Source organism: Rhinolophus hipposideros, assembly GCF_964194185.1.
Source record: "Rhinolophus hipposideros genome assembly, chromosome: 22".
Taxonomy (NCBI): Eukaryota; Metazoa; Chordata; class Mammalia; order Chiroptera; family Rhinolophidae; genus Rhinolophus; species Rhinolophus hipposideros.
Window position 1 is genome coordinate 3,576,518 of NC_138068.1, and position 27,989 is coordinate 3,604,506.

Consider the following 27,989-nt stretch of genomic DNA (forward strand, 5'->3'; position numbering starts at 1 on the left):
CAGCAGCCACCTCCTCACACCAATTACACGAAAAACTGAGCTACGGATAATGACATACCATTGTCTGCAGATCTCTCTTAGCCTCGGTTGGGTCTAATCTTTGTAATAAGAAAAAGCTCCTTGAGGAAGCTTTTACCAAATCACACCTTGACCACTAAACCTTTTTTAAAGAAGGTCACTTAATTTTATGCAAAGAAACGAACAATTAAAACGGCATAAGCAGAAATAGTACCGGTCTGGAAATGAGAAAGATGGAAGATTCTAGTGCCCGCCCTGGCTTATACTAGCCGTGGGACTTTGGGAAGCCCTCTTGTGGGTCTCTGTTTCCCCATCTGGAAAAGGGAAAGGCTTGGGGGCGGGGGGTGCAGATGCTCTCTTTACCCAACAGTTGATGAAAATGGAGGTCTATGACAGTGTCCTGAGTCAGAACACCACGTTAAAAAACATCTGATTCCCTCAGCACTTCCTCTGAGAAAAAGACCAAATGATGCAAACCAGGGCCCTCTTGCCTCCATTGTGGCATATATAAAATGAGAGAAAGAGTGATTACTAATGGCGGAATATGGATGATTAGCTAAAAGCAATTTTAGAATAATAGTTGACAGACAGAAAACGCTCAACCCAGTGGTCTATTCTAACTAAGCCGGGTTTCAACATACACTGTGTTGAATGGAATCTCATTGAAATGGTCCATTTTAGCCAGATTCCGGAGCTGAAGTGGAGGCCCCCACAATTATCCTGAGCATTCAGGACAGTCCAGAGAGCTAATGTGGACGATCGGACAAATGATGATTTTCTTTTGCCTCAATTGCCCGGATAATTGTGCATAAGACTGCCATTTGGCTCTGTGCAATGTCCCTTTGTGTTGCAAGAAGACTCGGCTGTAGACTGGTGGAATGACGTCAAGGAGTGTGGGGCCGGGAACAGGACGCACACAGCACATGGCTGATGCCCACTATCTAACTCCAGGTCCTAAATCTGAGCCACTTCCGGATGAGCTGCAAGTCTGTGCACCCACCCAGAGCCTTCACCAGTTCACTCTAATACTCATGGTTTTTGAAGCGGGGTGTTTTCCCTCAATTTCTAAACAAAACTAAATAAAAAACATCAGGAACCAGGTTACAGGTGGCATCTGGGTAGTCAAGGGAATCTGGAGAGAGAAAGAAAATCAGGAGTTTCTAAGGGCTAACAGTTCGAGGCCCCATTTATACGTCTGCACAGGGCTAAGTTCCAAAGTGTAGCTACCATCAGATGACCCAAGTCTGCCTATCTAAATCTCAGAGGAAAGGAAACTCATGGTAATTCACCAATGAATCAGCACCACCAAAGTGCTGCCCTGTCCTCCCTACACCCAACGAATGACCATCCCTCTGTTAAGACATGTCAGCCAAGTCTCTCCAGATGGTTTGCACACGTTTTGACTAGAATAAGGGATTCTGGTGATCAAAATTAAGCCTGCAGGTAGAATAACATGCTATACTTTTAAATTTCAAAACAGATTCTGCTAGGCTAGGTGAGTCGTTTTGCTGTGGCCACAGAACTACAAGAGACAGACCAGGAAGCATTCCAGGTTATTCAAACTTCGGTTTATGATTCGAGTTCTTACAGTTGTTCACTAAAGTTAGCAGAGTGAATCTGTACCCAGCCTGTTCTGCTACAATCACTGGGGGCATTCAGAAGGAACCAGCCAACAGCCCACGCTTCCACACCTGCAAGCCAGGCACACCTGAGGGCTAGGCCCCCAGCTCTCTGCTCAACAGGCAACGTGTGCGACCGTATGTACAAACACTCATACCACCATTGCCAGAGTGGGCCACCGAGCACTCTGGGAAAAACTCACGAGGTTATCACACAAGAAACACACACACACACACACACACAGCCTCCATGTTCATAGGTGCCACCCTATTTATGGCAGTCCCCAGCGGTATGAGTTCTTCAATGTCATCACTGGTCTAGAATGTTGTCGTAGCCTGTGGGAAAGGTCTATCCTTTGAGAGTGGATCTGATTCTTGGACAGAGCCAGTGGCTGATGGGCAGGTGGGGGAGGTCATGTCTAGTCAAACACCAAGCTGCAGGCACAGTAAGGAGGCCTTTGTCCCATGCGGCTCCACAGGCCCTGAGAACAACGAATGGCCACGGGCACCGGTGGCATTGCAAGACTAAACACCAGCTTGCGAAGGTGACTAACTGGACTAACTGCTCTTGCTCTCGTCCGTTTAATGAGAAAGCCCTCACGGTGCCTTGATAACATCTCCCATCGGGCACATACGGGTGAAAGCTAACACTTAGTTGACAAAGAACCATCCCCGCGCCTTCGAGGAGGAGACACAAGACACAGTGGAAGCAAACTACAATCCTGGCTTTGAGTTCAACTGGCAAACACTATCCATGAAGTTTTCAGGGTAACAGGATAGGAAACTTTCAAAGTCACTTAGACTTTGGGTCTGTGGGTAAGAATTACTTCTCCACAAGGCACACATACTACAATTTTATTTGAAGATATCCAAATGTTTCTTGTATGTATAGAAAGCACACATTTTCATCAGAAAAATAATGATCTGCCTTTTTATAGTTTCCCTTTTTGTATACTGGACAGTGAACAGAGTGGTCCCTTTAAAAGTGTCCCTTACATAGACAGATGTAGGGCAAAGGCCTCAGGCACAGAGTCATCAGCCCAACAATCACAGAAATGGCCAGGCCCTCCCACAACACAGATGCACTGCAAGAAAACACGCACCCCATCGTTAAAATTAATACTAGGATGGCAGGATGTTCTTCAATCAGCATGATTGCTTTATTGTACAAAAACTTTCCAGTAACAGTAAATCAGTTTTTAAAAAGGACAAAAAAAGTCATGTTGGATAGAAGCGTGTCACTAATTGCTTTATTTAAGCACATAAGAAAAAAAGTCTTATCTGACCAATTACGTTGGAAGGGTTTTATTACCTTTAAGAAGCCATTAGCTGGGATAAAACACTGAAAGCACTTGTGTCAAAACAAATAAATAATGCTCTCTCAATTAGCAGAGAAAGCGGTAAATCCGATAAATTAGAGACATACACTGCTTCACGCCCATGGCGACGCCAGCACCCTCCCAGCCCCAAATTAATAAAATAAGAGACAGTAGATTTCAGTTACAATCTGGGGAAAGATCGGGAGCTCTGGAGACCTGACAATAAACACTGACATTGGTCCACTTGCCCGGGTCAACGGAGCCACCCCAGGACACATAAAGGGGGCAGGTGTCCAAGGGCACCCAGAAGGAGCCGTCCTCCTGGTCTTCCTCAGGGCGAATCCCAGGCAAGGGGAGAGAGTGCACTGAGCACTCATTCCCACCAGACCCCGACAGAGCCGGTTGACCAGCCTCCCCACAGACAGTGGCTGTCAGCAGGTAGAGGAGCCCAGGTCCTTCAGGGGCAAAGAATGACCCTGAGGTACCCAGAAACCATTACTCGTTTTTTCTTACTTTGCCCAGTGCTACTGATCTTTCCCCAAGTAAAGGCTCAACAGGAAAATACAGTGTTTGGAGGAGCCCAGAGCAAGGCGGCGTACAGGCTCTGGGCCGTTTCTTCCTCTGGGACACGGTTACGGCAGCAGACAGCTTGGGCTTTCGCTGCCACTGCCCTGGTTTCAGTCAGAATGGGACAGTTCCCGTGCCCCACATGAGATCCTTAAAACCATTTCTAATCAGATCCATTATTTTACCCAAATGGATTGAGGGGACAAAAACCAACCCTAATCACCCTCTTCACTTAGAATAAATATGACTAGATGGTGATCCTTTCTTAAAGGGTCACTTTCCTTCAAGGAATAGTAAGACTCAATAATCCACTATTACCATTAGAGACCGTCTGGGAGGGAAGGCCCCTGACCTAAACACCCCATTGCAAGGAGCAGCTGGTCTACACTGGCTGGGACTAAAGACACCTACAGTTACCTTCAAGACCTCTAGACACCCCGCATTTTAGGGTCAATCAAAGAGGGCTGGGTTCGTATTCCCTGACCTTCTTTCCTAATAAATAATTGTTTGTCAGGGAACACCGAGCTGATTCCCTAAATGCCAGGTACATCTTTAGAACCTTCCATGGCCACATCAGTAATAGGGTACCAGTGGCTGCCTCGCGTCATAAACAACTTGGGAAGCGAGGGCTGGGCCAGGGGATTGGGTAGTAAGCCCATGATCTATTTGGACATCTTGAATCTCTGGACTTGAGTTTAAATGCCTAGAAACAACTTCAACGTCAATTCTAGAGAGGCATTTTATGTGACTGGTCCAAATAAAATGTAGCACATTGGAGGTAAAACAATGGAAGAGCGATCAAAAATTACACAAAGACCATTAAAACTGTAGCTGTGTCTGAAGCCCAATTAAAACATGAACAACTTCAGTTTTCAAAGTTACCATCACTTTGCACATCATTCTCCAGTTCCAGGAATATATTCAAGCACCATATTGACAGTAGGTAAGTAAACAACGAAGTCCGACTTCGGCGATCTCCGCGCTCACACAAACGAGGGACCGCCTAGCCAAAGTTTCCACAATCTGCAGGAATATGCCTGCCTACTTCCTGGGCATGTTAAGTGGCCATGGGAGAGCCAATAAATCAAACCACTGGTGGAATATTTTACTGTGAAATGGAGTGATGTTTGGTTAATAATTTGAGATCCAAATGGGGTGACCCATTTAGAATGGCCTCTGTGTAAAATCACAGTTCATTAAACGGTGTCTGGTTTGAACAGGTCATTATGTAGTTAGTATCTAAGTAATGGATTGAGCAAGGATGGCTGGGGACGCGCACAGGGACACACTGGCCAATTCTGGTGACTTGCAAGACACTGCCAAGCTTCTCTTTAATGTGAGGTTTGTTCAAATCACCAACTTTTAAATTTAGGTGGTTTTGCTTAGCAACCCCTTTTGGTTTACAGCAGAAAATGCAATGCACAAATTTTAGATGAGGAATCCTCCATTTACAGTTAATTTAAACTTATGAAGCTGTTTTAACTGGACCATCTAAATGTATTAATTAACATCAATGATGGTTTCTTATTTTTCACACTTTGTTACTCTGATCATTAACAGTGATGGAAAAGCCAAATTAAGTTAATGGGGAACGGATTATAAATTCTTGAAGGACTTCTCAGTTTGTTTTCAACTGGAAAATATATAGAGAAGCATGAAGGGGCATTTTTGCCTCTACTCATAAATTTTTGGTACCAAATTTCTTAAAAACCAGATGGTTTTCAAAAAATTTTTTCCAAAAATTATTTTAACATGCTGCTCAGACATAACTGCTAAAAAAAATAGCATCTACACATATAATATCGAACAGCTTACGTAGGGCCTGTAAACGTCCAACTCATTTTCTCTTTCTAAAAAAAATATATTATAACTTAGGACAGAACTCCATCTCTACTCGGCGGCAGTATCAAAGGTCCTTAAATTCTTGACAGCGAAGGAAAAAGAGAAGCCCACGCCCCGGGCTTGAGCACGACTGTGACGAGGAGTCCATGGAAACGCTGGCCGCCCCCACGCGACGGGGCTGCGCCTGCGCAGGCGGCCCGGGGGCGTGGCCCAGGCCCTCGCACCCTCGGATCCACGCGTGCGGCACACAGACCCGACGCCGCTCAGCGAGACTTCACGCCGACGAGGACAACAATGAGGACAATAATGATGACAAATAATATTAAAATCACAAGCATCTTCCGATTCTTCTTTTGATACTGCTCTGCCTACAAAAAGAGGAGGGAAAGAAGGCGGTCATTTTCCCCCAAATCCAAAATCCACTCCCTCGTTTCGTCCTAGGCGTCCGGTCCCCACTGTGTAACTGACATCTCTGCTCCAGGCTACGTCGTTACAATCCCGTCCATCACTTCAGGCGAATCCAGTCAACACAGGTGGGAGGGTCCGTGACGGCCGAGCTGCCTGTCTCCCCAGGACTCATCAAGCGCCGGCGTGGGACCGACCATTAAGAGGAAGCTGGCAGGAGAAGTCAAGGTTCTCCTTTCCAGTCCAGACACACCTGCTTCTCCTTACCGCTCCTTCCACCGACCGTGACCAGCCATGCTGCCAATGAAAGCCTCCCCTTTCTGGATGGTTCTTTGGATGAGCGCACACCTTCATCCAAACTACTGGCTAACGGAGTGTGTGTGGGGGGGGAGGGGAACTGATGGCCCCAAAGAAGCCTGATTCCTACCTCCCTACATTTGGCAACAAGAAGGTCCATCCTTTGACATAAAAGTGGGAAAATGCAGAAAGGATGGCGAGACATTACCCCGTGCTTCTGATGACACAGCAGGAGGACCTTCCAAATGCGCACCCTCCCTTGCTCCCGCTTCACCTGTGCACATCAGCCTAGAAGCCCACGCAGGGCAGTGTCCTGCGTGACACCACGCGGGTCGTGCAGAAATGCGACCAGAGAAAGCACAGAGGAGCCCAGTTGTGGGGTGTCTCTAACCACACCGAGGGAGAGCACCGCCTGCCTTTGGATGGCGCTGGGTGACAGGGAGGGACCAGGACGCAGCCTGACGGAGATACCCAATCCCGGGGCTCCTTCTTCCACAGTTCCCACAACCCGACCGCTAGTTCTGTTTGCTAAGTGAGCCGACCCCGCCCCTTCGGCCCACACCAGAATCACTCATCAGCCAGGACAGACAGGCTAACCCGTCTGGAGAGTCCGGCCTGCCTCTGTGGAGCAACCACGGAGGTTCGGTCATCCTTAGCTGAGCTGGCTGCTGAGGAGACAGCCAGCCTACCACCCACAGCACTGTGACTCGCCAGATAAGACGGAGCATGCTTACTTGTCCAATAACTAACCCAGAACACCAGGGAAGCCAAAACTAAATGATATACGTTAAAACCTCTCAAAATGATTTATAAACAAGAAGCTAAAACAAAATATTTAGTTCCCACTAGATCTGCACACTCCCGCAGAGAAAGCGTCTCCCTTTATCTGTGTTCTATTACAAAACGTGTTTCATTAGTTTTTAAGAAGCTTCAAAACCAATGCATAATTCAACAGCAGATCAAAACCTGGGTATCATAGGGTGAGAAACTGAAGTTAGTTTCACTCTTCTAGTACACAAGGCTTGGCAACCAACTGAATCGAAATGTTTAAAAAGCATTTTCTTTCTCATTTTGTGCTGGGCTGTCATGCCTACCCTGCATATGGCGACAAGCCCACGGGAGAGAGTGAACAGTTTCTGGACAGACCTGAGACCTGGCCTCACTTTCTGTAAACCTGATAATACCATTACATGGGCCCTCTCTGCTATAGGAAGTGACTGGTTTTAGAAAAATGACAGAGCAGTAAATTAGTGCATTAGAAAAATGCTCAGGATATGGCTAGAAATACCACTGGTTCCGAAAGATACAAGGAAATGGAATTTATTTTATTTGTGAAGTATTATATTCCTTTAAAAGAAAATACGCACCCAATTGTATATGAGAGCCACTCAGCAGCATACGTATGTTTCCTAATTCATTACAAGATTTCTAAGATGCTTGCCATTTATTTTTAACAAATATCATGAAAAATATTCCTGAAATAGCCACCTTATTAGGAAAGAATGAGATAGCTAATAATCCTCTTGCTTCAACAAAACACTTCTCAAGGTAAGTACACAGCTACAGTGTGGTCATTAAAAGGGAAAATTAGATTTCTAGCTTCTCCAGATGATTCTCCACCAGCAATTCATCAGAAATGTGTCACAGCATGAGAAACCTGCGTCAGCAGCAGCAAGCAAACAGAACGTTCAACACGTATTTTGGGAAACGCCCATACAATTGATTTCCTAAAACAAGAAGACTCAAAGAATGGAATATTTCTAAAAGGAAGAAAACCCAATTCCTTTAGAATTTACTGTCACAGAAGGAAGTTCTCAGCCATTTCAAATCCAAGAGCGAGGCACACCTGGAAATACTACCTACAGCAAAATGGCAACAGCCCCGGTGCTCGGCTTTGAATGAAACAATACTGTCCATTTCCCCACAAAGACAGTCCATGTTCCCACTACTACGTTGATAATCGACAACAGACAAGAGTGCGAAAGACAGTTATGGCGGAAGAGAACCTCTTATGCATTCTTGATATTTGACAACAGTTGCTCAAATTCTCAACTATTGAAAGACAGGATATTACCTTGTGAAGCTGTTTCAAGCCATCTTCAGTTTTGATACAGGACTGTTCAACATTATAGTCAATTCTATCAAGGACTGTACCCTGAGTAATAAATGAGAGTTACAGACAATCAACAACCCCAACTGGGAAAATTGCACTTCAGAAATGAGCTATGCAAACTGCAGACCTCGTTATGCACAGGATTTTCTGTTACTTAGCCATGGTGGAGAGGGGCACGCGGGAAGCTGTGGAATCCATCACGGCAGCACCAGGCACACCGTGGTACAGTACTGTGTTAGCTGCAATAAAGTCTAGCTCACAAGAAAGAAATACTGACAAATTGAGCCTTCTTTTCTGGATTCAGACAGTATAGGATGTGCCGCATTCAGACTTGCTGGTGCTTTAAAGAAATATACTTTCAGTGGAAACAGGCTCTGGGCGGAGAAGGGCTAGCTTGTGTGCTCATCTGCTGCTTAAATACTTGGATTTAGGGACGCAGAGAACAGCAGTTAAGCGGGACCTGGTTATGATTAGGCCTGGAAATGGACTATCACGTCTACAAACGTCAACACAGGTCTCCACGGGTCAGAGCAGTGACAGTAAGCTCCAATCCCCATGTGCAATTACACATTTGCCTCAAGGAAAATTTTTTTAATTGCTTAATCTCTTGGTTCAAATAGAAAAAAGGGAACATTGGGCTGTATGGAGGAACAGGGCTCTTAACAGAAACACGCTGTATTAGGAGAGATAGTAAGAACAGCCCCTGGGAACCACGGGAGTAATTAATGTAACTAGATCTCCCACCGCCTTAACACTCCATTCTCAGTTGGTTTCAGGGGGATCAGGACCCAAATCCCTACTGGCAAGATAATAAAATATCCTAATCAGATTGTAACAGTGAATAAACAATTTAATTCTACTTGAAAGCTAGTGGTTCCAGTCGCCATTACACAATCACCTGCCAAAATTAGAAGGGAAACCTTATCTATTGCCAGAATCATCGCTGAGCGTGGGCAGAACCAACCAGGCCCCCAAAGTCAGGTGCTCCCATGAGCACCCCAGGGCAGGGAACAGGAGAACTTCTATTGACATTTGTTTATCTAAAAAAATGGTTTATTGTTTTTTTATGAAGATGGACAGTAGTATGTGTGTGTAATTTGTACATGCGTACACAAACGTGTAGGTGAGCAGTCACACACATACAGACATACATTGGGCTCACATTTTTTTTTTTTCCTGACAGGAGGGCAGGACCAAAAAAGTGTGCAGAGGGGCCAGATTTTATGGCAGGAGAACCCAGCGATAAGGAAGGTAAACTCACGTACCTGTTCTACAATCATGGCTCCTAAGTCCCTAAATATTTCATTGAGGTCAGAAATAGACTGCACGATCTGGCGGATCTCCCGCTCCCTCTCCTCCACCATCAGTGTGTTCTGTGCCACCAGCACTAGCTGGTCATCTGTAAAACCCTGGCAAAACCAAAAAGCATAGCATTTGCATGTTAGCTTTCCCCCCTCAAGAAAGCTATGGTGTACCATTTTAACTTAAAGAAAATGATGAATTCTGAGAATATTTCTATGACGCACATAAACAACACATCAACACGTATTTTTCTCTAACAGGAGAGATCCAAATCCCCAAAACAAGCGGGATTGAAAGCACTGGGCCAAAGCCACGCAAGGCAGGCTAGCAAAACCAGTGGGACAACCCTGAGCGTCCTTCCCGAAGGTTCTGGAAGGCAGATTACAAGGTCTGCCTGTAGCCTCTGGAAAGGAGGCTACAGTATAGCCCCCATGACGTCTCTTCCGCCTGCTGTCAAAACTGCTTGATGGACGTACAAGTCCGGCAGCGCTGGTCCTTATCTGCCTTGTACACACGGTACGGTCTCCGAAGAGAAGGGTGCAGAACGGAGCACAAGTGTACAGCAGATGATTTGGCAGCCCCTTCACGTACCCGATCATAAAGAGTGTTATCGTCTCCATCGTCCATTAGTGGTACTGATGTATCAAAAAAATGCTGGGATCTTTCCTCTCGATTCTTCAGGCCTATCATGGATAGGAATTCACTTTACTCGGATATGTAAACCATCCTGGTTACTGTTCCACCATTAAAAAGGGGGAAATCTAGATTAAAACTCAACAGTCAAAATGGAGACATTCTTAGCAGCTTTAAAAAGAAGCCCATCTCCAAGAGAGGAGGGGGAGAGTAAAGGATTATAAATATATAACAATATGCGAGCATTTTGGTTTATTCAAAGCAAAATGACACTGTAAATATGTACGATTCACTTGATGCCAAGAGAATGACAAAATGACACAACCATCTGAGAATCTGTAAGTGAAGCAGAAATATTTAATCTAACTGCTGTTATAAAACACTTTAAAAAATCAATATTTTTCTCTAGAAGCATCTCTAATAAAAATTCCAAATGGCCCTAAATCAAATTTTACAAGTAACAGAATTAAAATACAAATATGCCAGTTGTCCAAGGGAGGGAGAACTAGTCTTTTGGAGTGTGTGGGGGATGCTACTGATCACAGTGACAAGAAAGAAGGAGTTTGTAGGGTGGTTAAGATGAGGGTGTAGAGAAACCTGACTGCACTATTTGGGAAGACAAGGTGGGCTGAGGAAAGCAGGAGTGGGAGCCTGGAGGACCACCTGCCCCCCCCCCCAAAGGTTTCTAGGCACTTGCAAATACTCTGGTTGTCATGCAAACATGGAGCTTTAGTGGGATTAGGGCTGTAACATCTAGGAAGCCACAGGTTTTTATTGAGCTAGACTGAGTTCCAAGTTCTTGAAGCTTGACACAGAGTAAGTTTTGTTTTCCTACATGAGAACTATTTGATACCTGTCCTCAGCCTCCATCAGGCGTGGTTTCACTGGTGTGGGGAGGACAGGGAAAGGGCTCAGAAACTAACAATGAAAGGTACAGGACCGAACGCAGAGCGAGTAGCCAGAAAGAGGAAGAGCAAACATGGGTCCGCGGTGAGCGGGGCACAGGCACTCACGTCGGAGGTAGGCGGACTGCGCGCACCGGAAGCTGACGGACAGCTGCTGCACAGCCTGGGCCAGGGCGGCCCCCACGTTGCGGAGCAGCCGTTCCTCCGGCTCTGAGCATGCCCGGCGGGCCCGGCTGGGCAGCGCCTGCACTGCACGCTGGCACCTGTGGAAGAGCTGACAACAAGTCCCGGGCTCAGGGAAGGTCGCCACCGAGGGGCCCTGAAGTGCCAATGCCTCCCCCCTTGCGAGTCCCAGGGAGACGCAACACACTCAGTTCACACCGGCTGGCACAGACAGGGTGACAGAGCACAGCATGCTGTGTGCTGGGCACCCGTTATCATGTGTCGCTGTTCACGCAGTCTTCCATTTCATCCCCATCATCCTTCTGTGCAGCAGGTGGTGGTAATATTATTCCCATTTTACAGATAGGAACACTGGAGTCAGAGGGCCGAAAGGAGAACGGTACCCTCATGACACTGCTAACAGCCCAGATCCTAACATCCTTACATCCCAGGGCATTTTCCACAGCCCACACTCCTCTCATCATCAGCACCCAGGAGGTTTAAACAAAAGATGCAAACACTAAAATGTAAACACTAGTCATAGTACTTAAAAATTACTCAAACTTAACATTTTATAAGAAACTTCTCTAGGATACTAATGTACTCCATCTGGGGAACTAGCTACCAATCTTTTTCAGCCACGAGGACCATCTTTAACATAAAAAATGCGTAAACCTAGTATACAGTAGAAGTGCTACACTTGGAAGTCAAATGATTGAGCTTCAGAATGCTCTGGGTTTCATTTTTAAAATCAATCCACAGTACTATCCACCACCAACCAAAAACCAGTCCCCACTCCTCCAAGACGTGGGGTGCACATGCTGACACCCGGAGGAGGTCGGGGCCTCTTGCAGTCCCCTTGGGAACCTGAGGTTGGGCAGTGACGGGCCAGGGTGAGAGTTGTACCACGTCAGGGCTTCGGAGCCAGCCCTGCGAAGCCTGGGGGATTCCCACTCAGCCCCGGCTCACCTGAGTGATCTCCTGCGTGGTTATTTCAATGGCGTGCTCCTGGTCACTGCTGTCATCCAGGGTGGGTCTGTTCAAATGCCGGTCATGAAGACTGGCTAATTCCTTCATCTTCTGCTTAATCCGGCCAACATCGTACTGGATCTAAACCAACGAAATCACCAGAACCCCACTGACGCCAGCCAGGTACCGGCCTGCTGCTGAGACACCCAGCCACACTCAGGGGTCAGAGTTCAGTTTTCAGCCAACTTGCAGGCTGGCGGATGAGTGAGCCACTTTTAACTCAAACACCATTCCTCCTGTTACATAGCTCTTCCGTTTCTTTCTAGAGTTCAGGTAGTTAGCACCAGGCAGGAGCACCAGCCCGCTTCCTGTGTGCAAACGGGATACTCGGGATACTCGGACAGCTCGAGCTTCCCCAGGGGTGTGCCTCCAAGGGGAGCCCACCAGTACTCAGGGCAAATAGCTTAAGATATGTTAATGTTATAAGGACTTATACAAGTAAGAGAGTGTGAAACTAACATTCCACTTACTTCATCCACTCCATCCACCCATTTAGGAGGTGACAGTTTGGTCACACCAATTGCTGCTTCTGGGTCTAAGCTAATGCCTGACACCAGAGCCATACGATCATCAGCGAGCTACAGGGAGGTAAAGGAACAGTACAAAAATTGGTCAAGTTCACGTTTGGTAAGCACACACTTATCCCCCTTTAAGGGCCGCTCCCTAAGAAAACACAGACATGGAGGAGTAAATGCACTTGCCCGCGCCATAAACGTGCTTTTTATTACTGGTATGATTTGGAACTGGTTCCCTGTCTTTTCACGCACCAGTTCTTAATTTCCTTGGACATGCTTGTGAACACGAATTTGACTTGGTCTGGCTATGGAAATGTAATGAAGAAGCTAACCAAAGACCCTTAAAAGGGCCTCTTACTCCGTCCTGGTAGCAGGATAGAACGGAATGAACCTCAACAGTTACCGTGATCAGACACAAGTGAAAAAACAGTACCAGGCTATAAATGAAACGCGCACAATTTTCAACAGTCCTAGCAGGGTTTACTTACATACATTTAGCTTATTTTGGAAATCGGGCTGATCCAGTTAACTTAGTCACAAGCTCATTAACCATGTGTTAAAATGTGTGAAAGAACTGCTTAAATGGTTAGCAAATTATCCACCATTTGGCAAAAGCAATCCTCAAATCTCAATGCAATCTTATACTGTCATTTCCTTTCTTCAGTTAAATGTCCACAGGCAACGTTTTCACTTCCTTTGAAATGGTATCTATAGTTCTTGTTTACCTATAACATGCTGCCTTAGATCGGAGGGAAATCAGGGCTTTGGGGCTTGGGTGAGCTGTTCTCTTGCCCAGAGGCAGTGAGGGGGTTGAAAGGATCTTGACGGAACCTCTGGAGCTCAGAATTTATAATTCCAGTTTCAAAAGAGCCAAACGATGATCAAAAAAATAATGGAAAACAGCATATGAAAGTCCTTTATAGGTAATACTTTGTAAATTTTCTAAATCACACTGCAAAATCGGGTGAGGAATTTATATTGCCCTTTTCCCCACTTCTCTGCATTTATCTAAATTTACTTTCTCATTCATTCAGCAAATGCTTGCTTGCTTTTCTAATAAAGGAACCAACAAAAATTTAAAATCCACAGATGAGGGGGAAAAAATATCACATAAGAAAAGAAATCTAGATTAAAAGCATTCAAATAATAAACCCTAAATTCTGAAGAGAGAGTTTATAGCAAAATTCCTGAAAGCAACTGGGTGCCTTGCGTCTGCTCCCCCCTGCACCCCCATTTTTTGGGGCATTCTGGGGATTCGGGGAGCGCGTCTTGCGCAGTGACCTCACTGAAGGGAGCAGAACCCCATCCCTGTTCCCGAATTCCCGAAGCACCACGTGGAGCCGCAGACCAGTGTCATTTCAGGTCTTAAACAAAACAGGGTGTCAGCCACCCTGCTCGGTGGGGTCCTCCTCAACCAGTGTCACCTTGTTTGTTTTTAAGAGTTAACTAATAGGACTTTTACCTTCTTTTTCTGCTTTTAATCCTCACAAAAACTAGGTGAGCTAGGAACTATTAGTCCAATCTACAAACGAGGAAATTGGAAGTTAAGTACCTTGCCCAAGGTCACAAAGCTATTAGTAACAGATTAAAACCTGGGTGGGCTGACTCCAGAAGCCCCATCCACTCCACAGGCTGCCAATCACTTTGGCAGGCCCACGAAACATACTTGCAATTGGCTAAAAAAACAAATCAGGACAAGAAGCCCTCGGATTAACACTATAGCACAAAACACGGTCCTCCGATCCATACGTCTCCATCCCTCACCACGTGTCAAGAAGCAGCCTTCCTTGCTGACCATCTGTAGATACAGGGACAAGGCACACGCCTGTCCCACACACAGGGACAGGCAGTGTTTACTCCTCAAACGTCCTGCTCCAGAGTCACCCCGAGGCACACTGACCACGGCACCAGGAACACACCCCACGCCACCTCCCAGCGTCCAGCATCTACACAGCAGCGGTGGGACAGTCGCGGCCTCACAGGAGCAAAACTTGAACTTAAACCTCTACTGTTTATACAAAGCAAAACCTAACATACCTCTTTCCGTGGGTCCCAGTGCTTCCAGCATGCCAGTTTATTATCTAACCCACTATATTTTATTATCACACCATATTTCAATAGAGTAATATTGTTTTGTCTGTAGTTTTTCAACTCATGATCTTATTATTTTGTACTGTTTTTACTGTTTACGAATATACATTAAACTGAAAAAGATGTATGGAGATGGTATTCATCTAAGCTCATCCGTAAAGTAATTAGTATCTTCATCTGAAGCAAACGAGACATTTTAAATCACATATGAAGTTAGTTGAAGTGGATTCAGCTTTTAAGCACGACTTGGCTTTACACAATAGAAGGGTCCCCCACCCCCAAAACGCATGAGTCAAAACTGGGGAGAACACTGTCAAGTGTCCTCTTCCTACATGAAGGGGACAGACACCGGCCCATCTAGCCGGCTCTGGACGCTGTATCAGGACTTCGCCAGTGAGATGGGACAGCTGAGTCTTTGGGCCGGCAAACTTGACACAGGGAATAATGTCTCCTCTTTCTGGTATAATCTACAGCAGTAGCTCATCGGGATAAAGCAATGCAGCTCTACTCGGAAGAAACGTGTCCTTTATTGTATCGGTGGATTTGTAACGTATCACAGTATGCACTTTTTTTTTAAAGACTATGTTTTGGGAAAGGAAAACACAATTGAAGAGAAATGTGAATTATTTTAAATGGGAATAAATATGAACATAAAAAATACATTTTAAGTGCAAAATTATCACCCTTTCAATTTCAGAAATCTCACTTAACATTTAAAAAATTTTTTTTAAAGATCCAGGATATATCAATTTTCGAGCTGCCATCCTACTCAACAGAGACCTTAAAAAACTGCCAGATTTTTAATTCTTGACTTATCCTTGCTGAATTTCAATTCAGTCCCCCCTCCAAATACATGAAATTGTTCGTTCAGGCTTTTCTTAAATGAACTTGAGCTTCTAAAGTAAAAAGTCTTTCCATATTCGTTAAATAAGATTTTTTTTAAAAAATAGAAACTTAGAAGAATTAAGAATTTTTATCTCTTTCATTAGTAGTTCTGTCCTCCAAGAACTACGGGAGTGCACTGCTCAAACCCGGAGCCATCTAACTCATCAATGAGGGAAAATTCCAACAAATGCTCGAAACAGCACACCCAAAAGGCTTATTGCCAGTTTCACTTAAGTTATCTTTTCCCCTTGATCCACTTCAGACGTTGACATTTGTGCTTCTGAAGAGGACCACAGTATGGACAAGTTCTTGATCATGGAAGATGAACACACACACACACTCACTTATAAATCTTGCTGTTCCAAATATACAGCCTTCCTACTTATAAAACCCTGTTTTTATGAGAAGGCTGATTTAATGAACTGTAAGATTGAAGAAATGGCAAGCTTATGTAGAGATTAGAAAAAAAATAAATGAAGGCCAGCCATAATGCATCACTAATAAGAAACAACACTGAAAATTCTGGATTATCTGCAGCAATGAACATTTTAAAAGTCCAGAAGGGACGCTGAAAATTACAGCTTGGCAGCTCTTGTTGCACGTGAGACGACCGAGCAGCATGCACGATAGAGTCAGACCCCAGGCGAACTCACTGGGCTCTTCGCTAATAGACAATTAGGCTTAAGGAAGCTCAGTTCTATGGGTGAAAGAGAAGCAGGGATGTCAGCACTACAGTTTTTAAAATCGGTGACAGCTTTAAAAGGGTTTACTTTTTGTGATTATAAAACAATGCTGGAAACAAGACCTTTTCAATGTGCAGCAAATATAGAAATAAAAAAGTCTGAGAATGGCACCACCTAGATATAAATGTGGCTAGTGTAATGGATTTTCGTTTTTTCTCAACTATTACATACACCCTTAAATCTGTCAGTCTCGTCCTTCCACTGACTTGATCTTTTTAGTTCCAACGACAAACCTGCAGACAGGATCCCTGCAGACAGGATCGGATGGCTCCTGGCTTTTCAAACACAGACACTGAGGCCCTGCCTGGTTCAGAGACTTTCTGGAAGCTGCCCTCAGCAGGGGGCCCAGTTGCACCTGCCACGTCCCCACTATTTCACCCTGCCCTTCTCAGGCTACGTGGTTTGGGAGCTTGCCATTTACTTCTTGTAATTTTTAAATACTTCCTATTTTGAGTTTTCAAAAACCACCAACCTGGGAAACAACTGTCATAGGAGGGGACTAGGTTAGCGCAGAGAGCAAGGAGGGCTGGACACCTCCCCGAGGCAGACTAAAGGGTGGGTGAACCTCCTCCTTGGACGCCCTACTCAGCGTTTCCGGAGGAGAATGCAGACTGGTATCCCCAGGATGCAGATTTTCGAGTTGGCCTGAGTAGGAGAATGACAAACTAATGTGGACAGACCACAGGAAGCCACCAGATGGCTTCACTCCAGGAGGCCCAAGTGGTGCCCTCAGGAAAGTCTGCTCAGGCCTCACCTACGAGGGGTGGCTTCCATCTAACCCACGCAGGGAGCTGGGGTTCACTTTTACAATTCCCAGAAGACATGGATTCGAAGTCCTGCTCCAGCCTTGGCAAAGCCAGGCTCCGGACACCATTCCCAACACCTTCCCAGCTCCGAGCTCAGCACCCAGCACTTAGCAGTAATAACTGTACAATTCTAACTAGCTGAATGAGTCAACAATAAATGGATGCAATGAATGAATGAATGAATGAATGAATGAAATAAAATATGTCATGTAGGACCTGAAAGCTAATTCATAAGAGACAGAATGGTTTGGAATAAAGGACAAGACAGGGCAAGTGGACTCCTCAAGGGGATGAGGTGGCCGTGGTACCCAGAGTGGAAAGACTGGACTGAATTCAGAGAATTCTAACGACATGGGAAGCGTATGTGATGGAGAAAGTGGCTCTCCATTCAGCGTCTCTGATTAACAGAATGTGGAGACCCCGTTTAAACACCGGGAAGCTACGTAAGAAGAAGAAAAGCAAAAGGATCTGGTAGCTCCTCCAGTGGGGGGCCAGTTTACAGAACCTGCCTAAAGAGGGCACGGGAAGGACTGGACACCAGTGGAGACGGCAGATACCCCAGTAAATGTGACCACTGACGTGCCCCTCGAGTGAAAAGTATTCAAATGGCTCTTCAACCTAGGGGAGATCCTACTGTTTGCTATTTCCCATCATACACTTCCTTCGGGGGGCCACAAGGCCCCTATTTCCGAAGTGTTCAGTAAGGGACATCAATTCCAAAGGGCCTGCTCGCGAAGCCCCCGAGCCTTAACGCTTTTAGAGTCTGCTAAACAACGCCAGCCACGTCCACTGTTCCCCAGAGATGCTTTGCTTCGTAGTGTGTGAGTTGAAGTGACTTCTCATCTCTCCAGGGCCCAGGGCCCAGTGCCCAGGCTGGGTGCCGGCGGGCAGGTTCCTCAGCCAGCATGGCCATGGCACCTGGCTCAATGAGCTACTAGCCAAGGGTTTGCTTTTAAATACTAATGGGTTTCTAATGACAAAAGTAATACATGCTCGTGATTTAGAAACATACATCCAACCTAAGAAAGAAGGTTGCAATACCAAGGAAGTATTTCTCTTCCAACCCAGACATTTCCTGGAAGGTATACACTGTTAACAGTTTCTTGTGTCTCTTTTCAGAAATTTTCTAAGTACACACAAGCATGAGTTTTCTAAAAAAAAAAAAAAAAAAAAAAAGGGGGGGGGGGGAGTGGGCAGGAATCACACTGCCCACGCTCTTCTGCTCAGGTCCTTCCCCCTGGGCGCTGGGTCCAGGGGCTATGGCACCAGCCTCACTGAAGAGCATTCAGGTGGTTCCGCATGTGCTGTTATGACCCGCGCGGGAAGGTTTCTAGAAGCTACAGGCAGATCTTAATCTACGAGTTTGGATGACAGTCACCCTAAGCCCACTCGCTCTCCATATTTTTAAATTGAAACAAACAAAAACAAACAACGCTTCCCCTCCCCATTGCTCTTTGTAAAAGGTCTACCATCAGGAAACATATTTTCACCCCTTCACTGCTGAAACAGGTAACAGAAACACAAAATGAACAATCACGGCTGAGTCTCCTTTTTCTTCAGCCTTTATTGGCGCTACTGGAACCAAGTGCCATGAACGCGTACCCTCTCCATCTTCTGGGTGAACTGCTAATGAGTCATGAAAGCACGCTGCCAGCAAGTGGGCAGATGTGGGACCATGCACTGATTGACTCAGCGAAACTCAGGGCCACCTGCTCCATTCGAAGCAGTGACCGTGAAGCCCCCTCACAGCTCGGGGGCCTTATGTCCTCCTCCTCAGAGCTTTTGCCAGACAGCATGTCCTTCACGTGCCACCTGAGCACCCTCACCACCACCCACCTCTCAGAAACCAAGGCGCGCGCGCTTGCGCACGCATACACACACACACTCCGAAAAACAATCTGGCTTAAATTTTAAGTTCAAGAAAATGTTCAACCTCTACTGCTTCTGAAGTTGAGACACTTTCCCAAGAGTAGTAGATAATGTTCCTAAATGCTTCTCTAAATCAACAATTCACCTGGTGTGGAAATATATTCAATAAATCCGAAGTGTTAAATTGTTAAATACAGCAGTTGTAAGTCCTCAAAACAAAAGCTAAAATATGTGTGAGCTCTTGTTAGCATTTTATACATGACCAAAGACTTCAAAAAAACCGGCATAATTTTATGAACATACAAAAATATGCAAAACACAATACCTCATCCAGCTCCTGAAGAGATATGTGGTTCCCGTGAGTCCCATCCAGTTAGGGATAGCAAAAAAAAAAAAGCAGGATGGAGACAGACAGATAAGGTATGGTCAGTTGAGAAAACACTGAGATTTTAAATAACTCTAAAGTTGACTAAAAATAAAGATCTACTCACTAACTAAGGCATTTAAAAAATCTCCCCCTTATGATTTTCCTTTTTTTAAAAACAGCTACATCAACATGTTTTTTTGTTTTTATTTACTGTGATTGCTTTAGAAACAATAGGAAAACAAACAATAGTTGCAAAAATCAAAATACAATAGAAACAAATAAAACACACTTGCTTTAGTTTCACTAAAAAGCAATACCAATCTGTTTCATAAATATCAAATGTCACATACAATAGTGTAAGTTTCCCTTAGGAAGATAAAACAGAGCAAAGCTAAAATGTAATTTTACCCTGCCAAATAAATGCACGTTTAAACATGTCCATCAGTCCTGCAAATGCAGCAAAATTAGAACATGGACAACCCACAAAAATTCTCTATGGCTGTATTCGGATAACAGTTCAGGGACCACCTGTATAAAGTGTCTACAAATTCAGTCCCGCACTGACGGGCTTTCTCCGTGGTAATCAGCAAGCCGGAAGCCACTCTTCCCCGGAGAGAGAGACACAGGTGGCAAAAGAAAAACTCTTCCCATTGCCAGGCACATGTTACTATTAGTCTAGAAAGCACATAGTTATTTCTAAAGCTATTATGAAAGCAAGTAAACAAAACAAAACAAACAGATAAGGAGAGGTGTTTTGTTTTGTTTTTAAGGAAGGAAGAAGCCCCGGAAGCCAGAGGATTAAGTTTCAATTTAAAACTGAAGGTTCCTTTTTAGATCAACGTGGAACTCTTATCTTCCCAACAGACATTTACTAATGCTAGATAATCTAAACAACTAAGTCTTTTTTTTTTTTTTAACAGCATTGATCACTGAAATAGCTAGTGGTGAACGTCAATAATCAACTGTTGATCTTTTTTATACTTGACGGTAAATTTAGAAAATTAAAAATATAACTTTCTTATTTAAAAATTAATAGTGCAAATAAAACTGGTCTATAAAGGCTAAAACATTATTATACAATGACAGCAATAAAAATGGAATCAAACAAGCATTCCTCCGTGCACAGACTCAATTAGCTGACATTATAGGACACTGCCAGTCCTTTCATTCCTTCTGCCATTTGCTGAGGGCAAAAGAGAACTATATTCTATACACACCCTGCCGTAGCTGTAGTGCTAGGAGATATTAATAGAGAAGATAGTGTCAAATGGAAATCTGATTTAATTACCGTTTACTCTAAAATGTTTTCGTTTTTTTAAAAGCTCAACAACACTTTCAGCAAGAAAGCATGAAGTGTTGTGATTAATAAAACACGACCCAGGCAAAGCCCTAACTCCGGTGTCTCAACGTGCACAGGGCCGCTCAGCAGCGCCCTGGCACCAAGCCTTGAAGACGGTTTACTGCAAACCACAGCTGGCGTCTGTGCTCCACACCAGCCTGTCCTCTGGGGTATTAACCAAGCCCTCACCCCAATCTCTGGGTGTCTACAATTACTAGCTGATAAGGGGTGAAATCAGAATCATAGGCTAGATATGACTCTGTTTTTACAAATAAGAAAAGCAGGCTTCAGAATGCATAAATCCACTTCCCCAAAGTCACAGAGCCTGTTAATGGCGGAGTTGGGGACAGAGCCAGGTGTTCAGGCCTCTTTCCATCCCACCTTCCAGCCTCTCTAACTTTATTAACAATTCAGGGAATGACTGGTGATAGGCAGCTACCATCATACCACCTCAGGATTTAAATTCAGGTCATCTTTTGGAAGAACTCCCCCCATCCAATTTTGCTACCTAAAAACAGAAGGCTTTCAAAATCGCCCCCCCTCCACCCCGCTACCAAATTCCAGAAAATTTTGTTAAGACCTAAATTCAAACATTTAGAATTACCATCAGGAAAATCCAAAAGACAGCCAAATGAAAACACGTTACTACACATCAGCACCTTCTAAATCTTCATCATGTCTAAATCTAGGTTTCTGACCTGCCAGTGGCATATAATCAAGCAAATACTGAAAACTCCAAGTGGCGTGTGGAATTTATAGCCTAAAGAACTTTCTACATAAAACTGAAAAATAAGTGGAAACCCATCTGTGTTTACTCAGGAAGTCTGGAAAAGTTGAGTAAAATGAGTTGGAAATACAGGTCTATGCTATAGTGATATTTACTTTATTTCCGTTACTGCCAAAATAAAAGTTCGCTTCACTTTTATTCAACAAAGTACCCTTATTCTCAAGTAAACCTCACTGCTCAAATGGAATCTTTAGAAGCAGAAAAACAAATAGATCTAAAGAGAAATATACAATGATTTCATACTTGGATTCTAAAAGCAGAGAACTAATTTTCCAACAGACTCACCCTGGACTAAAACTTAGAATCTTCAAAATGCAAGTTAAAATGAACTGTGTATGGTTGTAAAGTGAGAGAAAGGATGATGCTATCCTATTTTAAGATAAAAAAATTTTTTAAACAATGGGCCCTTGCATTACTTTCCAGGACCTGCAGCAAAAGCCCTGGAAAAGCAGCCAGACCCCGTGGCTCACGAGAGCAGCAAGGGCTCTGGCTGGTTTGCCTCAGTTCCCATCCCCGCTCTCCAACCTGCGAGGTGGGCGACACTGGGCGAGTTTCCCAACTCCCCGAAAGCTCAGTTTCCTTATCTGGATCATGGGAAGAACAACCACCTATCTGACGGAGCTCTGGGAGGGCTGCATGAGGTTGCACATGGAAAGGCCTGAGCCCAGGGCTGGGCACACAGTAAACACTCAATGAATCAGCTAACATTATAGCCAAGACTGAAGAAGGGCCTCGGATTCTTACAACCATAGTTAATCCTGTTTCTTTTTTTTCCGCCTAAAGCACACCATGTTTAATTAAAACTAATGTGCTAGTTTCAAACTAATCTAAGACCAATTAACTCTAGCTTCCATTTATAGATTATGCATTATTTTAAAGCAGAGAATAGATTAGGCAGTAAACACTACCAAAGCGCCGCAATCCCTCTATTATATCATTCCAGATCAAAGGAAATCACACAGCACCTTGTCAGATCCCAGCAGCAACTCAGCAGCTACTTTTCATTCATTCAAGACTTGACACATTTTTTTGGAATGATTATTTAACTTGGTAAATTCATTTCAGCTTCTTGAAGCCAAGCTGCCTGAAACCTGCGCTTGGGCTGAGAGGTCAAAATTACTTCTGCACAGTACTGGAGCTGCTTCTAAGGATTTTTGCTGTTGTTGACTACCATTTCGCCTTTTAAAATTCAAAGATACGGCCATGTGCCGTAGGAAACAATTTGTATTGAAACAGAATTTAGAAAGTACTGTTGAACCCATAGGGCACCTCCATTTACAAAAAAGGCAAAAGATGTCCAAAGAGATTAAAAAGCTCGCCTAAAGACACATTCAGAGTCAGTCGCGGGAGTGAGACTTAGGTCTAAATTCCCAGACTTGAGTCCAACGCTCTTTCCTTTATTTCATGCGGCCCTGAGGCATAAGCACGGATGGTGCATGCAAAACTGAGGCCAAAACAGAATGAATGAGAAATGCCAACAACTGCCCTTCGCAGGCTGATGGTCTCAAAGTCAAACCCCAGGGTTTTTAACAATTAGTTTCACTAACATTAACAAAACCAAGAATACAATTAAGTAGAATTTGTTCAGTTCTGGGTGCTAAACTTTAAAAGGGACACAGAAAAACTAGACTTCATACACTGGCAAAAAAACTTAACCCCCACGTCTGAGCCTGGAAGGCTGAGCTAGAGAAAGCGGGGAGGAACGAGAAGGCTGCAGGGCTATTATGCAGAAGAAAGCAGGGGGCTTCCAGTGTCAGAGACCCTCAGAGCCAGAACAGGATACAAGAGACAGATGTAGTTGGGGTTAACAGAGGCAGGCTGTTTTGGTTGTACAAGAGGCGGCGTGACGGGCTGGCTGCTGGAATTTCCTATCGCAGGCATAGGTTTATCAGTCAGGATGTTGGGTCAAAGGACCTTTAGGTCCCTTCTGGCCCTAAGGACTTTTTGTTTGTTTGGTCACTAAACATCCTCCTTAAATTCCTGTTTAGCTTTGACATATTTGTGTGAATGCTGCATAAAACTGTTTTGGTATGCACGTATAGGTAACCTACAATAACCCCACCAACAAACTTCTAGTTTTTTCCTCAAACTCGTGTGAAAAAAAATGCATGTTTACATTTTTTGAACAATAGGGTTTTAGGTGTGCTTAAAGCCCTATCGTTCAAAAAAATCACACACACACACACACACCCCCCACTTTACAACCAATTTCCACAGCTTCTTCCTTAAATAAGGACGTGAAAATTCAGGTTGAAAGCTAAAAAACAAAAAAAACAACCATTATTTTAAATATCATTTATTTTCAGTGGTGTGTGAGATAACAAAAACACAAACTAAAATAAACTTCTACAGCTTTTTCCTCTAACTAGGAACTAGAAATTTCCGGTTGTAATTTTTTAAATTACTACAGGTAAGTTAAACTTTAATTACTTCCTTTTTATTACCTGAGTTTTAGACAAATATTTGCCAATTGTCACCTTTTAATTTTTTTTACTCATGTTTTTAACAGGACAGGTACATGTTTTAAGTTTTTATTTATACTTTTTCAAAAAAGTATACAGAAAAGTATGTAAAATGGTATAAAATCCTCCCACATATTCATCACTACACTTAACAATTAGTAACACTTGGCCTTATTTGTTTCCTTTATTGGAAACAAATTATTGGGGAGGTTAAGAATATGAAGTGATATTTTGACATTTCACTACTAAACATTTCAGTAGACCTCTCTAACAAAATTAACTAATTAATTAGTTTAACTAATGATTTCTTAATATCACCTAAGACCCAGCCCATATTCAAATTTGACAGCTGCAGTTTTGTTTGACTTGCTAAATGGTTTTGAAATTTGCAAAGTCAGAAATGAGGTTTTAAAATTTTTGTGAGCTAGACATGAAGTAAAAAACATAGCTCGAGTTATTCAATGGAGTTTTGAAAAACTGTGTTGGACAAGGGTTTTCCCCCAAAATGGGTGTAATACTTTTCCAACTTCCAGAAAAGTTGTAAAAAACGGTACCCTCTATTTAGTCCCATTAACATTATGCCATGTTTGACTATGTGTGCATGTGTGTGCAGAAATCGTTTCTGTACAGTCAAATGCAAGCAAACTGAAGATATCATAATAGTTTGCCCCTAAACACTTCAGAAATTTGTGACATGCCATGTATTTTTTAATGCACGCAATTAAAATATATGTATTTTCTTTTTTAATTCTAACTTAGGCAAACCATTTTTCTTTAATTGTAAATCTATATTTTAGATAGACTGAATGGACTATAAAATATTTTAAATGCTCTGATTCTTTATGATCTAAGAAAGATGTTAAATAGTCAGACTAGTATAAGTATGTAGCATTTTAAATGGCATAACATACAGAAAAATATTTTTAATGTTGACTTAGACATGTAGCTTTAGTTTGATTTAGAAATTTATTTTCAAGAAATTGTCTGAGTTACCTACATATATCTGTACATTTTCTGACATATCTATTTTTCCAAACTGTGTACTTTAGCTATTAGTTTTTATTTATTTGACTTAGCTTATACATTTTTTAATTGCCTACTTAGAAAACCATTTTAAAAATCGGTTTGAGTTAGAGATGCACTTTTTAAAAGCTGCCCGTCTCAGCTACCAGGTTTTTAAACCGTTTGACCTACTGATTAATAATAAAAAAAAGTCTCATGTTACCCAACATTTCAGGGTGTTTTGAATCTTATAAAAATTTAAAAGCAAACAAATCAATTAAAACTGATACCTTAAAAACATTGACACGAGTTTTAGTTGTTTTTTTCCCCCCATGGGGTAGCATAAAATCAATCCATTTAAGGAACACGCGATTTTTACATCTTTTTAAACAAATCTCAAATTCCAGTGTGGGATTTTATTCATTCAATTTCAACTCTCTAGTTCTTGGCTTATTTCAGAATATCCTTTTCAAAATTAACCTGGAATCAGCCCACTCCCATTTTATAATTATTTCAGTATAGTACCATTTCTTTCCATTTACAAAGGCAAAAATCCTTCAAATTCTTAAGGAAATAAAAACCTAAACACACTCCATCCCTGTTTTCTATGATTGTTTTATCTGAGTATACGTGATTTTATTCCTAAAACTGCTCACACGGCTTAGAATAGCTTTTCTATAGGAGCAAAAATCCGCTTGTGATTTACAAAAAAGAAAAACGGTCTGGGTAGACATTCTGTCCGTAATGAAGACACACAGCATAATTTAACTGAAGCATTTAGATAAAGTTGTAAAGAACAAAAACTCGAAGACAGTGAAGTAAGTGTGAGATTTCCAAAACTGTGTGTTTCCAGGATAATCCCCAGGAACCTGATGTGGGATGACTTTGTTCCCTCCTCCCCCACCGCTGCTTCTACTGAAACCTGGCCCATCTGGAGCCAGGAGCCCGCCCTGCAAACTAGTTTCATAACTTCACTTTTCCGTTTAAGACACGACAAGGCTAATCGTCCCCATTGTTTTGTGCACATCACCCAGACCGCCCCCGCCCCTTATTCAGCAGCAGAAAACTGAGGCCCAGAAAGGGAAAGCGGCCCCCGTCAACACACACGGAAACGTCAGTCCCCTTTCCGAGCCCTCCCTGTGCAAGAGTCTACCGCCGAGCTCAAGAAAGGTTCAGGTTTGATTAATAGCCCAACCTATGGGCTACCTAGGGGTTCATTTTCACAAACACACTATGTGTTGTGTTGTTGTTTTTTTGTTTGTTTGTTGTTTTTTAAGTTCGAATGGAGGGAAAAGCTTCGTTTCCTGTCTGGGACATGGAAAACGAAGGACCTAGCACCTTCCAGTCTCGCAGACAGAGGCCCCCGGGAGAAACAGCGAAGCGATTATTCGCAGGGAACACGGCCACCCAGAGGGCTGCGAGGCCATTAAAAGAAAACCGGAGGGGGGGGGGACAAAAACCACCCAACAACTCCTTCCCCGTTTGGGGGGGAGCGTGTTCTTCATTTGCGAGGATTAGGGCCTGCGGTTCCGCCTCCCGGCCCTTAGGACCCAAGTGAGGCCCAGTGGGGGAGGGGGCGGGGGCGGGGGGTTAAAACCACGCGAAACGAAAAGGCTGCAGGAAGCCTCCGCGCTTCCAACCCCGAGTGTTAAAACGTATGTAAATTGGAGGCGGACGGCCGTGCGGTGACGACGGGGGGGGGGGGGGCGGAAGTGAGGACACAGCGCGGCGGGGGAGGGCCGACACCCGCCGTCCCCGGCCGGGGTCACCGGGGCTCGGGGCCGCGGCCCGGACCCCGTGCGTCGCCCTCTTACTCGGACCCTCTTTTTCTCAGACAGACAGACAGACAGACAGACAGGCCGAGCCGCAGTGCCCGCGGGGCGTGCGTCGGGAGGCCGCCGGGAGACTCACCGCAGCCAGGCTACGTGAATGCGGAGGGCTGGAGGTGGTGTGACTACTCACTTGCTCGGCTAACAGCTGCCGGGTTTGGATGGAATTATTCCGCAACAACAAGAAAGCGTCGGTTAAACGCCTGGTGGCCATGGCTGCCCCTGGGACCCCCCTGTCGGGCCCCCCGCCCGCGTCCAGGCCCGTCTGTCCCGCTCCCGCTGTCGCCGGCCCGCTCGGCCCGCCCTGCCCGGCGGCTCCTGCTGACCAGGCCTCAGCCCTCAGGCCGCACGGGCGCAGCTCTGCGCGTCGCCAAAACGCAAAGACCCCTCCTCAACGAGGCGCCCGGGCTTTCCAGTGGTCGACCTCCCCCTCCCCAAGTCCGGCCTTCGATCTCCAAGCACGGAGATCCCCCCAATCCCGGCGTGGCTGGCCACCGTCCCAGAGACCCCTCCCCAATCCGACCCGGGATCTACAAGCGTCGGACTCGCCAATCCCGCTCTGCACTCGGAGGCCCTGAAGCCCCCGACCCCTAGGCTCGCGGACCCCCGAGGGTCCCGGCCCCCTCCCCTAACCCGCTCCCACGCGTCTGGGCCCAGCCCGAAGGCCTGACTCGGACTCCGTTTCCTACTAGAGGCCTGGCCTCGGCCCCTTTGGACAACCCCAGCCACGCCTGGGCCCTACACTCGAGGGGGCCTGGTGTTCCCTTGTGGGGCCTCGTCGGGGCCTGCCAGAGCCCAGGCCCGACCTCCTGACCCCTTCCCTTTCTGGGTGGACTGCTCCTCCACTGCCACAGCAGGCTGCAGCCTCCAGGAGGACAGCACGGCCTGCTTTCCCGGCCTCCTCACTGCTCTGCTCCGGCTCCCTCCATCCCCGGATCTGACTGCAGCTCGGCCCCGGGCCGTTTCCGTACTGTGGTCCCGGGTTCTGGCGTCCCCCCTGGCCCTCTTCCTGTCCGTCTCTCGCGAGTGCCCCCCTGCAACGTTCGCAAGGCTTGCTTGCAACGTTCCGGGCGCGGGAGCTCC

General features: G+C 44.9%; 1 protein-coding gene across 4 annotated transcripts; it reads right to left on the bottom strand.

Moving 5' to 3' along the window:
* Positions 1–2,773: 2,773 nt before the first annotated feature.
* On the bottom strand, positions 2,774–27,295 carry STX16 (syntaxin 16). 4 transcript variants are annotated; one of them, XM_081033286.1, is made up of 8 exons: positions 26,989–27,295; positions 12,682–12,789; positions 12,152–12,292; positions 11,129–11,294; positions 10,074–10,165; positions 9,446–9,589; positions 8,142–8,222; positions 2,774–5,733 (listed from the first exon to the last, which is right to left on the bottom strand). In XM_081033286.1, the coding sequence occupies exons 1-8, from the start codon at positions 27,118–27,120 to the stop codon at positions 5,629–5,631; spliced, it is 969 nt and encodes a 322-aa protein (XP_080889412.1). In that variant the 5' UTR covers positions 27,121–27,295; the 3' UTR covers positions 2,774–5,628. The 4 variants fall into 4 exon arrangements, with proteins under 4 accessions (XP_080889412.1, XP_080889409.1, XP_080889410.1 ...); XM_081033283.1 differs by having other exon boundaries at positions 27,040–27,271; XM_081033284.1 differs by lacking the exon at positions 26,989–27,295 and adding an exon at positions 19,446–20,577.
* Between the last annotated feature and the right edge of the window lie 694 nt (positions 27,296–27,989).

Excerpts from the sequence above, each read along its gene's own strand:
- STX16 (XM_081033286.1), bottom strand. The coding sequence starts at position 27,120 with ATGGCCACCAGGCGTTTAACCGACGCTTTCTTGTTGTTGCGGAATAAT. Across the intron at positions 12,293-12,681 it reads GGGTGGATGGAGTGGATGAA|ATCCAGTACGATGTTGGCCG; the intron begins GTAAGTGGAATG and ends TCGTTGGTTTAG. Across the intron at positions 5,734-8,141 it reads GCTTGAAACAGCTTCACAAG|GCAGAGCAGTATCAAAAGAA; the intron begins GTAATATCCTGT and ends CTCTTTTTGTAG.